The 14,641-nt window shown below is 47.8% G+C and overlaps 1 protein-coding gene across 1 annotated transcript in view; it reads left to right on the top strand.

The window, feature by feature from the left end:
• LOC135813817 (autophagy-related protein 2 homolog B-like) overlaps window positions 1-12,853 on the top strand; it is a 51,372-nt gene extending 38,519 nt beyond the window's left edge. The window contains exons 26-33 of the mRNA XM_065326829.1: window positions 479-598; window positions 1,086-1,143; window positions 2,562-2,914; window positions 3,867-3,943; window positions 4,352-4,473; window positions 5,909-6,063; window positions 10,455-10,604; window positions 11,161-12,853. Of these exons, the coding sequence (XP_065182901.1) occupies window positions 479-598; window positions 1,086-1,143; window positions 2,562-2,914; window positions 3,867-3,943; window positions 4,352-4,473; window positions 5,909-6,063; window positions 10,455-10,604; window positions 11,161-11,391 (1,266 nt within the window). The 3' untranslated portion in view covers window positions 11,392-12,853. The remainder of the gene's footprint in view (window positions 1-478; window positions 599-1,085; window positions 1,144-2,561; window positions 2,915-3,866; window positions 3,944-4,351; window positions 4,474-5,908; window positions 6,064-10,454; window positions 10,605-11,160) is intronic.
• Window positions 12,854-14,641: the final 1,788 nt, after the last annotated feature.

Below are 14,641 nucleotides of genomic sequence, written 5' to 3'. Positions count from 1 at the left end.
GATGGCAAGCCATTCAGACCTCTGAGTGCCTGGATACCTCGAAAGGAGCGTGACAAGAACCTCAGGCGCATAGCTCGTGTATAGTCAGCATAGTCCGATCACCACGCCAGCAAATAGCCGTCATACGTACTACATAGTCGAAATAGGCAAAATGTCAGCTATGAGGTTGCCCATGGTACATGGTCACCACACCACAGATATGCTCTAGCACACAGTCACCACACCACAGATATGCTCTGGCACATTCTCACCACACCACAGATATGCTCTGGCACATTCTCACCACACCACAGATATGCTCTGGCACACAGTCACCACAGTACAGATATGCTCTGGTACATTCTCACCACACCACAAATGTGCGAGCTACGCCCCTGAGTATTGACGTGTTCATCAAACAGGTACATAGGGATGTTGAGTGTGAATCTATCTTTTTGCATCTCTTGTGCTGGATGGCTGGCTTGCTGTTGCTATGCAGGTGATCTTCAAGAAGGTTACCGCTGCTGTGGTTCCAACAGACGGTGGTGGTAGTGGGGAGGTGACTGAGGAGGATGAAGTCTCTGTTGTCATTCAGCCGCTACGCTTCAACATTGACCAGGTAAGGTGATGAGAACTGTTCAACATTGACCAGGTAAGGTGATGAGAACTGTTGAACATGCGCTTACCTGCCATTGATGTGTGCGGGACAACAACAACAACACATGCACCACACTGGTGTTGTTGCGCTCAACGAAGCATGGCTCCAGATTAAAAATCCGAATCATAAATTCACTCTCATCGCCTTGATAAGCAGCAGAGTTGTCTGTTTGGTGGACAGTGTGAAATAAGTACAACACGACACAACACGACAGCAACAAGAGTTTAAGGTATTAATGTCGGGTGACCAGGCATGACCAGTACTGGTACAAGGAGATGAGAGGATGATTATATGTTTTGATTGTGCTTGGTGTGGCTTGTTGTCGTTGTCACTCTTACCGTCACTTGTTGTTGCTGGTGTTGCTGGTGTTGCTGGTGTTCCTGGTGTTGCTGGTGCTGTTTGTGAATGTCGTTTCTCATATTGCCGTCACTTGTTGTTCTTTCTACAGGACTGCATGATGTTCATCAAAGACTTTTTCGACTACCTAAGTGCAAGTGCTGATCAAGGTATGCAACCTAGTGCCCTAGTGCTGTGTGTTGTGTTTCTCGTCTATGGCCTGCTGTTCATGCTTGCTGTTCATGCTTGCTGTTCATGCTTGCTGTAGGCTATTGCTGTTCATTAGTGGTGAAACGAATATTCGAACATTCGTTCGGTTTGTCACATTCGAATATTCGTTAAGTCACATTCGAGTATTCGTTACGTCACTTCGAATGCAGTGCCTGTACATACATGCACGCCGAACACGGTACAGTGCAGTGCGTAAAGCCTGCCTGTTACTTTGTACTGCATGCATGCACATGTATGTCCTTACTGGACTGCCAATGGTGTACATAACATTTATGAACTTCGAAGTAGCCTTATGTGGCAGTATAATTTACGTGGCACTACCGTTTGTCATACCTAATAAATTGACAATATCCATCAAATGACTGAGAGGAGGGCATGTGATGTCATCTGTGTTACCAAAAGAATATTCGTTCATTCGTTCGTTAAGCTGAAGAATATTCGACTAGTAGGTTTTGACATTCGTTTCACCACTACTGTTCATGCTTGCTGTTCGTGCTTGCTGTTCATGCTTGCTGTTCATGCTTGCTGTTCATGCTTGCTGTTTATGCTTGCTGTTCATGCTTGCTGTAGGCTATTGCTGTAGGCTATTGCTGTAGGCTATTGCTGTAGGCTATTGCTGTAGGATATTGCTGTTGGGTCTTGCTGTAGGCTATTGCTGTAGGCTATTGCTGTAGGCTATTGCTGTAGGCTATTGCTGTAGGCTATTGCTGTAGGCTATTGCTGTAGGCTATTGCTGTAGGCTATTGCTGTAGGCTATTGCTGTATTGCTGTAGGCTATTGCTGTATTGCTGTAGGCTATTGCTGTATTGCTGTAGGCTATTGCTGTATTGCTGTAGGCTATTGCTGTAGGCTATTGCTGTAGGATATTGCTGTTGGGTCTTGCTGTAGGATATTGCTATAGGCCACACCCAGTAGTTTACCTACCCTACATTCGGTGCATCCCTCTACGCAAGTTTTGGACCAATGGATGAAAGCTTAAAAATCACCCCCTGCCCCATCAGGGTCTGATCCTGCTGGGGACTAACTGTTCCTGGGGGAAAGTCATGATGATGATGCAGATATCCGTTTTGGGTTGAACAGTTGTTCCTGGGCCGGGCAAGTCACAAGTCACAGTACTACATGTAGTGCCTAGCGTTATACACAGAGGGGGGGGGGGTGTAGCTCGTGCATCTGTGGTGTGGTGACCATGTACCATGGGCAACCTTATAGCTGACATTTTGCCTATTTTGCCTATGTAGTACGTATGACGGTTATTTGCTGGTGTGGTGATCGGACTATGCTGACTATACACGAGCTATGCGCCTGATTCATGTAGCACAGTTGTTCTGCGTGTGATTCTACCTACACACATTGCCAGGTACAGGCAATGATGCTGCAGTCAGATCTCGGAGCGGTAGCACTGCGTCGGCAAGCGGTACACCACCGAGAGCTCGGCGTAGTCATGAAAGTTCTCCGCAGTCGTCCGCGTCTGGTGAGGCGGCGGCAATGGCGCACCGTGCAGCGCTGATCCGTGATGCTGCCAATGCTACAGCTGCTGCTGCTGCTGCTCCTGCTACTGCCAAGAGACAAGAAGGCACGGCGAGTTTATCACGCACAACATCCTCAACAGGTCTGCCAAGACAGCCATCCAGCCGCAGGATCAAGAAATTTACACTCGCGCCGACGTATGTTATGGTTGATTATGATGGCAACCGATCGGGAAAGACAGGTGTAAGCTGATGTGCCTTGTTTGCTGGGCATGTCTATGCCTCTCTCTCTCTCTCTCTCTCTCTCTCTCTCTCTCTCTCTCTCTCTCTCTCTCTCTCTCTCTCTCTCTCTCTCTCTCTCTCTCTCTCTCTCTCTCTCTCTCTCTCTCTCTCTCTCTCTCTCTCTCTCTCTCTCTCTCTCTCTCTCTCTCTCTCTCTCTCTCTGTCTGTCTGTCTGTCTTTTTCTCTCACGCGCGCACACACACACCTACATACACACACACGCGCGCGCACACACACACACACACACACACACACACACACACACACACACACACACACATGGTATTAGTTTGAAGCACCAATACCTAGTGTAATAGTTGGGCACTGTTGTCAACTTGTCTAACTTGTCTAACTTGCATACAGTGAGATGCAGCCGTTCACTGTCTGCTGTGTGTTCTACTGTACATGTATTTTACTGTGTTCACTGTCTGCTGTGTGTTCTACTGTGTTCTACTGTGTTCTACTGTATTCTACTGTATTCTACTGTGTTCTACTGTATTCTACTGTATTCTACTGTGTTCTACTGTGTTCTACTGTGTTCTACTGTGTTCTACTGTATTCTACTGTGTTCTACTGTGTTCTACTGTATTCTACTGTGTTCTACTGTGTTCTACTGTATTCTACTGTATTCTACTGTGTTCTACTGTGTTCTACTGTGTTCTACTGTGTTCTACTGTGTTCTACTGTGTTCTACTGTATTCTACTGTATTCTACTGTATTCTACTGTGTTCTACTGTGTTCTACTGTGTTCTACTGTGTTCTACTGTGTTCTACTGTGTTCTACTGTATTCTACTGTATTCTACTGTATTCTACTGTGTTCTACTGTGTTCTACTGTGTTCTACTGTATTCTACTGTATTCTACTGTGTTCTACTGTGTTCTACTGTGTTCTACTGTGTTCTACTGTATTGCAGAGTGCTACAAGCTTTGTCCTTTCTCTCGCTGAGCTTAACAAGGCCAAGATTGTTATCCCTGCCCAAAAGCATGAATCGTAAGTGAAGTCCAACCGGTGAAAACGTCCGCCAGTGCTGCCACAATCACCATTGCTGACGCTTAAACAGCTTGCGTTCACGCTGTCTGCTGTTCTTGCATTCAGTTGCAGCTGGAGAATTAATTGAATTTTTTGCTGAGAGAGGGATACAGTAGCCTAGCGCCTCCTGTATTGCCACTTCACTCTGGGAGTATGGTCCTGTCCTGTCCTGTGCGGCCCAAGTGGCTGATTTCACTGTCCACAGCTGTACATGTATTTTGACTGGAAAGTGCAATTTTCATTGCCCTCCGAGGTAGCTTCCAGCGAGGTCCATCTGTTTTCATGTGTGTGTTCTCTCTGTGTTCTCCATGTTCTCTGTTGTCATGTGTTTGTTCTGTGTGTCCTGTTTGTTCTGTGTGATTGGTTCAGAGTGACTGATTACAATGAGTTGGTGCAGTCGGTGCTGAAATGGATCCACGCCGACATTGTGCGTAACCAGGTGCCAGGCATTGTCGCTCACATCAGCCTGTTGCATCAATTCAGGCAGCTGTGTAAGTTGTGTCTGCTGGTGTCTGTGTGCATGCGCCGTTGTAATGTAAATGATGCTGTACCTGGGGAAGACAGCTCGTAACACGCGCACACACACACGCGCGCACATGCATACACATGCACACACACACACGCACGCACGCACACACACACACACACTGCCCGGCACAAAGGACGACTCCATTGGATTCAACTGGACCTAGGATATGTTTTCAAAGGTTTCAAAGGGAGATGGTCACTGGCAATGTAGCGGCGGGAAACTGAAACACAACATGCAGGCGGACAACCTGACTACAACCATAACCCGGTTGGCAGAGTCTCGGTCTTGCGATCATTTGAACCTTATGGGGAAAAAACCCCGGTTAGGACCCTCTTTATTCTAGGGGGTGGGTGACTTTGGAATTTTTTTCTTTTATGTTGATGTTGTGTTGTTGTCGTGGTGGTGTAAAAATTCCAAAGTCACCCACCCTCTAGAATAAAGATGGTCCTAACCGGGGGGTTTTTCCCCATAAGGTTCAAATGGTCGCAAGACCGAGACTCTGCCAACAACCGGGTCATGGTTGTAGTCAGGAGCACTGTGCATCCTTGCCTTGTAACATGCTCTGTTGAAATTGAAAACATATTAAACTATCAAGCAAGGCGCCTATATAAAAGGTACAACAGTTGTAGTCAAAACCCAGTATTGGAAAGAACACGAAAGTGGAATAGCAAAAGGTGCATACTGTTGGGTACTGCTGGATCAATACGGCTGTTGGCATGCACTCGCTATTACAGACCAGTGGAGAGCACTCAACATTGTAGAGGATTCATGGAGTGCTGGGCTACCGAATCAGACATATGATAATCATGTGTAGGATAGTCCACGCACTAGTCGCAGCCCATGAAATGGGCGGAGTGTGGTCAGCCCATATGATAGTATGTATGACAGTCCACCATGCCATGTACTGCCCTACTGACTCTGGGTGGTTCCTGCCACCAGCCAGTCCATACATCCTGAGTTCTACTACTGCTGCCATCAATGCTTTCAACAAGCTCAACAGCTCAACAGGTTGGCTGTGTCTAAAGGCTGGTGTCAGTTGTGAAGTAAGGGTCTGTCTATCATCGCCTACCTCTGACACCACCCATTGACTGCTCTCCAGAAGGTGCAAAATGACCAGCCTCCGCCGCCGGCCTGGGCCTTTGGTTGGGGAGCTGTTCTTGTACAACAACTGCTTTTATCTTTGCTGCACGTGTGTGTGTGTGTGTGTGTGTGTGTTTGTACATGTGAGCGTGTGCATGTGTGTGTGTGTGCGTGTGCGTGTGCGTGTGTGTGTGTGTGTGTGTGTGTGTATACATGTGCACGTGTGAATGTGTATGCGTGCATGTGTATGCGTGCATGTGTGCATGTGTGCGGGTGGATGTGTGTGCATGTGTGCGTATTGGTGTTCGGCTGTGCAGTTCAAGGTGTCTATGATCTGCTGCTGATGCCGATTCAGCAGTACAAGCGCGATGGCCGTATCCTAATGGGACTTCAGCGCGGTGCTTCCTCATTCACCCTGCTGACATTTGTCTCCACCATGGAACTATCAAGTCGTTTTATGCAGTCGGTACAGGTAAGGAGTGCATTCACAGAAATAGGATGAGATAGAAGAAAACACAAGGGGAACGAGTTATGAAGCGACTATCCATGACTGCAACAAGGTAATGCGCACTCAGAAAGTGCGATATCAGGGCACGGACACTGACAAGCTACTGAGACATTCACCGTCCTTAATAGATAGTGGATAGTTCCTTCATAACTCGTTCCCTTGTGTAATTGAAATCTTGAATTTGTTATAATTTATGACTATCCTCTTCAGACTGGATCTATAATATTTAACGGAACAGGGTCTGGGTCGGAAAAGTCAAGGTATCTATGCTCATAGTTTTGGCTACGCCAGAAAGATGTTCCGGCGAGATCAGCTTGCCTCTGTAGTGAGATGGAGTCCTTGCATGCGTCTGTGCGTGCGTGCACGAGCACCCGCATGCGTGCGTGTGTATCTTCTCTTTCTCATTCTCCTCTTTCATTATCGTCGTTGGTTGCCAACAGCCAGTGCATGTCGGAGCATATGATGTGATGTGATGTGTGTGCGAGACACAGAGGAAGTGAAAAGGGCAGGAAAAGAACAAATATGAAAATAGTCGGCATGGTGTAGGGCAGGCTAAAAAAAAAAAAAAAAATTCACGGTTCGCGTGAGACTCGGCCAAAGGCCCAGTTTTCCGCATCCGCAGGAACGCCACCACCCTCTTGGATCAAGGCGCAGATGCAGCTCCTAAGCGGTGGGAGGTGAGTAGATCAGACCCACCACAAAGTGGTCAAAGACCGGAATCCCATTCACTGCATCCAGCAGCAGGCTAAATAACTAGTAAATAGTGGCGGTCAACTCTTTGACCAACTCTTCAGCCTTCCAAGCTGTTAAATGGTGCAAACACAGCACACGTTGCTATGGCTTCTGCTGTAGCATCGCTATCGTCGCCTCCGTGCAACTTCAGATAGTATTTGGGCCTGCTGCCATCAGGCTCGGCTGCTTGAAGGTGCTCCATAGTACCTTCCACCTTTGTTGGACTCAGGGCCCATATACTTTAGTTGAGCAATAGGCTACTTCCGTATTGATCTACTCTTTTAAAAGAAAGTTAGTGCTCGCAATGTTCAAGCTCGTGCTCTTTTTTTTCGTTGACTTGATACTTGACTCAAAGTCAACTGATGGGGGTTGAATTCCTGTAACACCGTGTACACGTACTAGAGAAGGGAGCAGTGCTTATTTGCAGGTTTGCCGAGTCGAAGGTTCAATACTCAATAGACTTCTTGTATGCTCTCTGGATGGCAGCTGTGACTTATGAGTCACTCAAGTGTCAAGTCAAGTCGGCGGGAAAAGTGCGAACTCAAGCGCTGCGAACAACCAATTTTTTTAATCATAATTATGGTGTCGCTAATTTGCCGACTAACTCTTGTGTATTTAGGTCAATTATGTGAGTTGTTGTATACTTTATTTATAGTGGGAATCAAAACAGGCATACGCCTACTAACAAGGCCTACGCCTACACGAGGTCCACTGTGACTGAATGTTAGCAACCCACACTAGTATCAAGTATTGCGCCACTGGGGGTAAGGGTAAATGCAGTTGAATCCCGGGACGGATACCTTTTACCCCGCAATCATGTCTATGCACCTTGTTCTCACCCAATACTGCGGTGTGATGAGCAGAAATCTTCTATATTGTCAATGCCCTGGAAATCGTGATGTCTCTGGTACGTTAAGGACACCTACCAGTTTACTATCTCTCAATACTGCTGGTCTACCAACTGATTCCATGGATCGCTTCAATACTATAAACTGAGGATTCGGGTTTCGGCTGAAGCTTCAACAAATTTCCAGGACTGGCAGTACACTCTTCCTGGCCAGAAAAGCCGAGAGAGCAGAGTCTTTGCATCTGGGGAAGCAACCATAATTCTTGCAGATGATCCAGACGCAAACACCTTAACAGAGATCAATTTCACTGTGTTCCCGATGGCGCTGCTTCTCTTTGTCACGAACTTAGTTAATTGGTCTTCTGTCGTGGCTTCCTTCAAGTTGCCAACAAACAGGACTTTCTTCTTGGGCATGCGTTGCTTCTTTGACGATACCAGTAGCCAAGAGTCATCCTCCTCATTCATTTCTGGTACCTGTACGAGAGCTTCAGCGTGGTGGCTGGCAGCAGCCTGGGCGCTTTGCTGCACGTGGTCTAGGGCAGTCCCGTCAGCAGAGCAACAAGAGCTTGCAGGCGCTGGTGGTGCCGTACTTCCGACCGTACCCGAACTCTTCATCTGGTGCGTCTGGTTGCTTGAGCTGGAGTTTGAACTTGAGGTGTGTACGGTACTTTGGCCTCGTCGTTTCATCGGGGTTGAGGGTGGCGGGCCCTTGGCTGTAATGGCGGACTTCTTTTCAAGGGAGACACGAACCTCCTCCTTCAACTCCACGATTTGGGCAGACAGCTCATCTAAGCGTCGTAGGAGGCACCTCTCCTGGTCTCTCGACTCACTGACAAAAGTTGTCAAAGTCTGCAGCAAGCTGGCCACATTTTGCTCAATACCAGGCAGAGAGCAGAGCAGTTTTGTCGGCTCGCCCATGGCAAAAAAAAGAAAGACTACGACTACGGGCACCACACTACTACTGCTACCTATTACACTGAACTACTACAACCACTGCTAAGACCCTACCGGTACCTCCAGACCGGCCTGGTGCCGACTGGGCTATCAAAAAGACGAAAATCTACGAGCTGAAAAAACGCTACCCTCACTCATGCATGCAAAAAAATCGAAAATGACTATGTCCTGTTAGCCGGCTCTTTGCACGTCTAGAGAACGGCGGCAGTCTTTTCTGAGGGAACACTAGAGAGGACGTGACTTCTTCTGTCAAGTAAACTGTCCACCATTGAACGGATGCTGCACTTATGTCGGTGCGCTGTTCACTGCAAGCAAGGTACACTAATCAACGAGACGATCAGTTTTGCAACTTTACCCCTAGTGCAAGACTGAGTATTCTGTTTGAAGGCAGGACATTGGAACGTACATAACGTAAATCTGGACTATGAGAGTAGTAGACGGCAATGCATGAAACTCGATTTTTCGTACATGTCCACTCTTGAGAAGCGGTAGCCTTTCACTACTCCTCGAAAAGAAGACACTTTTTCTGCTGGCCTATTACCGTCACTTGTCGTCTCAGACAAGTCTGACAAGCAGTCTGTTATATCCACTGGATCGTCACCGAGCAGAGCGCTTTGCGGACGTTCCAAACCCAGTGCCGGATGTCAGCTGCAGCTTGCAGCTTGTGCTCTGCAGTCAGGTCATCTAGAAGGTGATGCTGCTCTGCAGGGTCTGGCAGTCACATGTTCACTGGCTAGGGGGGGGGTCATAGTGTGGCCTAACACACGACGGTGTTTCTTCTTCCCATACTCTTCCTTCTCAAGCACTACGTTCCTAATCCGTGATGGCGCCACATTGCTCCGACATGGCTTGTTCCATTGCTGGAGCTTACTGGGGCAAGCCAGGCTGTTTTCTTCTCGCAAGCCCAGGTGAACAAATTCCTCCAGAGCATATTGAAGAGCAGCAATGTGGTTGCAGCAGCTGGTCAAGCCTGCAGGACATACGCAGTGTGCAGTGCGCACGTCACCGTTGGTCTTGAGGCATAACGTCACTCGGTATATTTTGCTTTTTGTCATTGAAGGCAGGACATTGGAACGTACATAACAGAAATCTGGACTAGACGGCAATGCGTGAAACTCATGTTTTGCACAATCCACTCCTCACCAAGTAATAGCCTTCTGTGAAATTTGACTCAGTGGAACAAGAACACTTCAAAGCTGTCAGAGTCCTTTCCTAGTGTTCAGTTGCGGTCTTGTGTCTGGCCAGTGGCCACTACTTCACAGATCGTCTGGTCTTGTGTCTGGCCAGTGGCCACTACTTGGCAGATCTTCTGTCTTGTGTCTGGCCAGTGGCCATTGGCCACTACTTGGCAGATCTTCTGTCTTGTGTCTGGCCAGTGGCCACTACTTGGCAGATCTTCTGGTCCAGCTGATCAGCTGCCTGGAAATCCCATATCAAATATCTCAGGCTCGGCAAACCTTTCGGAAATTTGGGTTGCACAGCTCTCCCGCAACCCTAGTAAAGTTGCTGTTCGACCTGCTTCGGTCTCTAACTAGACCAGCATAGTCAGAACTTCTTGAATCGTTACCCGTCTCCAGAGCATGCGACTTACGGAAACTGCGCCTGCAACATTCCGGCGAGCTGAGGCTACTGTCGCCTCCTGTGCCGCTCCCAATAGTTGTGTGTGCACATGCGTGTGTGTATTTATGTGTGCATATCTGTGTGTCTGCGTGCCTGTGTGTCTGTTTTTGTGTGTATGTGTGTGTATATGTGTGTGTATGTGTGTACACATGTCTGCGTGATGGCGTGCCCGTGTGTCTCTGTGTGTGCGCGCTGCTTGCAGGTGCTGGCTGAGACCATGTATGACGTTGTCACACCGTCAGCTGTTCAGGAGTTGGAGAGGCAGCCTGGAGAGTTCCGAGCTCACCGTAATGCTGCCCAGCCAGCCGACCTCAGAGAGGCGGTGGTCAGTGCAGCTACCGAACTCCGCACGGTCAGTTGTTTAGACACAGCTAATACTACTGTTTGTAAAGCCTATCCTCTGCCTGCCAGGCATGCTGCCACTGCACTCGAAACAGGTCTTGAAAGAAATGTGGGCCATTCCAAGCAAGATCGCGTCTTTGGGGCTTAATAATATTTCACGAGAATCAGCATTGACGTATATTTGACTGCTTGCTCACTATTAGGACAACACTAAAATTTCTTCGTAATAACCCTACTTTGCCCCCAAGACACGATTTTGCTGACAACTTCCCATGTGCTTTAGCTACAGACAGTAGACAGTAGCAGTGATGTACACTGGCGTTGCCCTTAGAAACCGTTAACGTCCAGTCGGTGTTTTTAGAGTGAGTGGTTAATGGCATGCTTTTGGGTTTGCTGCGGTTTTCGTATGCGATTTGAGGAAAGTAAGTGTTTCTCTCCGTGTGGAAGGTCGCACATTTCCTGCGGATGCGTTAGGACCATACACCTGTATACAGTAGCAGTAGCCAACCATGTTCCTTTGCTGGTGTGTGTGTCGCTGGGTGCGTATTACGTTCGTGGCGTTTCAGGGCTTTGTGGACAGTGCTCAGAACTTCATAAGTGCCGCTCAGACGGAGTACCGTGCCAAGGGAACGTCCGGAGCAGTAGGCGGTGCTGTTCGCCAGATTGCCAGCTCCACGCTACGGCCAGTGGTGAGCAGTGCCAAGGCTGCCAACACCATGCTGCAGGGGGCCAGGAACCACGTCTTGCCGGACGAGTTCCGTGAATCTGAGGATAAGTACCGCCGTACGGCCGATTAGGACGACATCCCCGCTGTCTTGGTGGTGCTGGTGGTGCTGATGGACTCCCCTATCCACTACTGAGTGCCCCATACTGATAAGGTGTGTCTGTGACTTCTGATTACTCTCAGCGGATTGCTCCTGCTACTGACTACTGACTACTGATCACTCTCAGCTGAATGTCCGGAAACAGCACCAGTGCTTTTCAATGTGCCATTTTTATACATTAATTTTTACGTTTGGTTGGGTACGGATACGGCCACTCGCGAAACAACAAGACATGGTGTGACTGCCACTTGTCCCAGGGCCATGTACATATACCAAGGTACTGCCCGGTACTACACATTCTTACCAACCCTACTCCCCGGCAGGTCACAGACAACTGCCAAGCGTTCATGTAAATATTCATTAGCCCCAGCATGGCGGTGGTGCATTATCCTAGCTAACTTATCGAGTTCCTGGCGCCACCCCTGTGTACATAGACCAGGCCTGCTCTCTGGTGCTGTCAGTGTACATAAGCCAGACCAAATGCACAGTCTGGGGATTCTCTTCATTCTTATCGCCCCGTGCATTGTGCATTGTATTGTGTGTGCAACCGTTAGTACTTACCAACATGTTGAAAAGATATCCGCCGCCTTGCCGTAGGAAACGAATAAACCAAAAACAAAATGACGACGCTATGCAGCGTCACACTGCTGCTGTACACGCGTAGCGTAAATAGATCGATCGTTTAGGCTATTCTGTGTTCTTTACTCGCGATATTGCTGCCAATAGATTGCTGGCCGCCATTATTCGTTTTGCCATCATCTGTACTAGCGTTCTCTATCGCTGTCTCTCTATCTATCGCTCTCTCTCTCTCTTTTTAACCAACTCACTCTCAGCATGGCTTGTTTGCATTGACCACAGGAGCTTTTGATATACTGTCCGCATACCGTTTATGTACCATTTTATGACTAGATTTGATCTTTCTGAAAAGTACTCTATTCTACAAACAATATCAAGTCTATCTTTTCTCTCTCTCTCTCTCTCTCTCTCTCTTTCTCTCTTTCTCTGTCACAATATTTGTGAATATAGATAGCAATTGGCCTCTGCTGCTTGCTTGTATAGGTGCATTCTGTGTTTACTGTCCCCTGAATGCCTGAATGTTGACTGCGTGCTGGCATTTCGTCATCCATTCTTTCGTTGAGCACCGCGGCGTATTGCTGGTGTGTCTGATTGTTGTAGGCACCGCGCTCTCCCCAAGTTCTTTAGCAACGTCCCTTGTGGAGTTGAAGCTGTGCTGGCCACTGGTTTGTTTAGCGTCCTCTTTTTACTAGTATTGTTAGTGGTTGTCGTGCAGTGCAGTACTGTATTGGTTTTGTTTCTCCCCAGCTCAAACACTCATCTTTCTTCTTCACTTTGCTCGAACTTGAGTTGTTGATGTTATACCAAAAGCGCCTATGGTCATAACTAACATAATTATGCTGTTGAGAGCTTGCTTTGATACCTGCTATTGTGTGTGTGTGGCTATTACTCTTTTTTTTACTTCCGCTCTTTTCGATTACCGTTAACAATACGCTTGTGAATACAATTGTTTTTAAAAATTCGACTCCGTTTGCTGCTTTGATAGCTGTGGGCGTTATCACTGTTATGTGCTGCGAGCTACTAGTACTGCAAGTGCTGCAAGTACTGCAAGTGCTGCAAGTACTGCAAGTGCCCTTATTTTCTCTGGCAGGTAATTCCTGGTACCCTTGGGCAGGCGCGTAGCCGCAACCGCCGTTGGAGGTGGTCTGGTTGGACGGGGGTCTGGGGGTGTCCCCCGGGAAAACATCGAAATTAGGGTGCAAAATCCTGCATTCTGCAATTTCTGGGCGAAAAAGTGGTCCGGCCAAAGCCGAAGCCGGACCGGCTACTACGCCCCTGTTGGGTCGCTTGTTTTAGGCAGTGCAGTGGCTCAGTTTCAATGCATTCATAGAACTTCGCACAGCCCTTGTGGATTTCATTGGGGAAATATACTGATGGCCAACATGTCACTCATACTTCGAAGTAGGAGTCATACATTTTAAAAAAAGTAAATTATCGTGGCCGTTCCCAAAGGGAACTCACGACGGCCGCTAACACCCGATAAACCCTAGCGGCAGATGCAGCGCCTAACGGTGGGGGTGAGTGGATAAGTCTCACAACCACTGGCACAAGTGCCGAAAACGACCCCATTAGCTGCATCCATGTACATGTACCCCTTACATAGCCCACTTGGAAATCGAGCAGGGCAGCCGCGGCTCATGCAAACGAACTGAATTAGATGGGAGGGCAATTAGCCTATCAATAGCACCACCAATTGTCCCCGCGATGGTGCCTCATTTTATACATGATGCGTTTAGAATAATGATTGCAGTAATGGGGAGGGGAGGAGGTACAAATCACTGGAGGTAACACTATGTTACCAATAGAGCGGCGGAAACCTGTCGGAAACGCATTTCAGTCGATGACAAGCCAGGAAAGTGTCCTGCCGCACTGCGTGATATACATTGGATACTCAATTATTATTTTTGGATGTGCACAGGTGTTCTTTGTTGGGCTCGTGATCATTTTATGTCACTTTTAGAAGTTTGAGATTCCTAAACTAAACTGGTTGGTTTGCATGTGCCTGCGTTTGTTCATGTCACTATGTTAGTATGTACACAACAGAACAACAAGGACAATCAAGGCTTGTTTGCTGCTACTTTAAGTTTCATGCTCACGCAATCATCAGGCAACACGTATGTATATTATTATTTTTTTATTTTATTTGAATTCGCAAGTGCACACGGGCTACAAACCCAATTACATGTACATGTACATGGAAGGGAATGTGATAATGGGGTTAAAGAAAGGGTTAAAGAAAGGGCTAAAGAAAGGGCTAAAGAAAGGGCTAAAGAAAGGGGTGTAGGAAGGAGGAGGAAGGTAGCAAAGGAACAGGGAGGACAATTCAGGAGCAGCACTAACCATGTTCACCGTGGTCACCGTGTCAGTGTGTCTGCTGCGTTACGGCGTGTGCGCTGTTGATGGCGACGCCCAGTCAAACAAAGCGGGAGATCACAATCGGAACACGGATACCGGGATGGAGACTTAGAGTGGCATATGTCACGAAGGACACTAGCTGTACGGCTGTAGCTTGGTCATCGAGTAGTTTTACAGTACTGTCTGCCTGTCTCTACATAGTATTAACCGGCTTCATTGACATTCCACCTTCTCAGGCTTCTGTCAAGTGTCAGCAGTGCACAACGCCTGCTGTGACAGGGAGTCGACTCCC

This window comes from Sycon ciliatum, chromosome 4 (genome assembly GCF_964019385.1).
Source record: "Sycon ciliatum chromosome 4, ocSycCili1.1, whole genome shotgun sequence".
Lineage (NCBI taxonomy): Eukaryota > Metazoa > Porifera > Calcarea > Leucosolenida > Sycettidae > Sycon > Sycon ciliatum.
The sequence above is the reverse complement of the archived record's forward strand: the minus strand, read 5'-3'. Positions and strand labels throughout refer to the sequence as shown.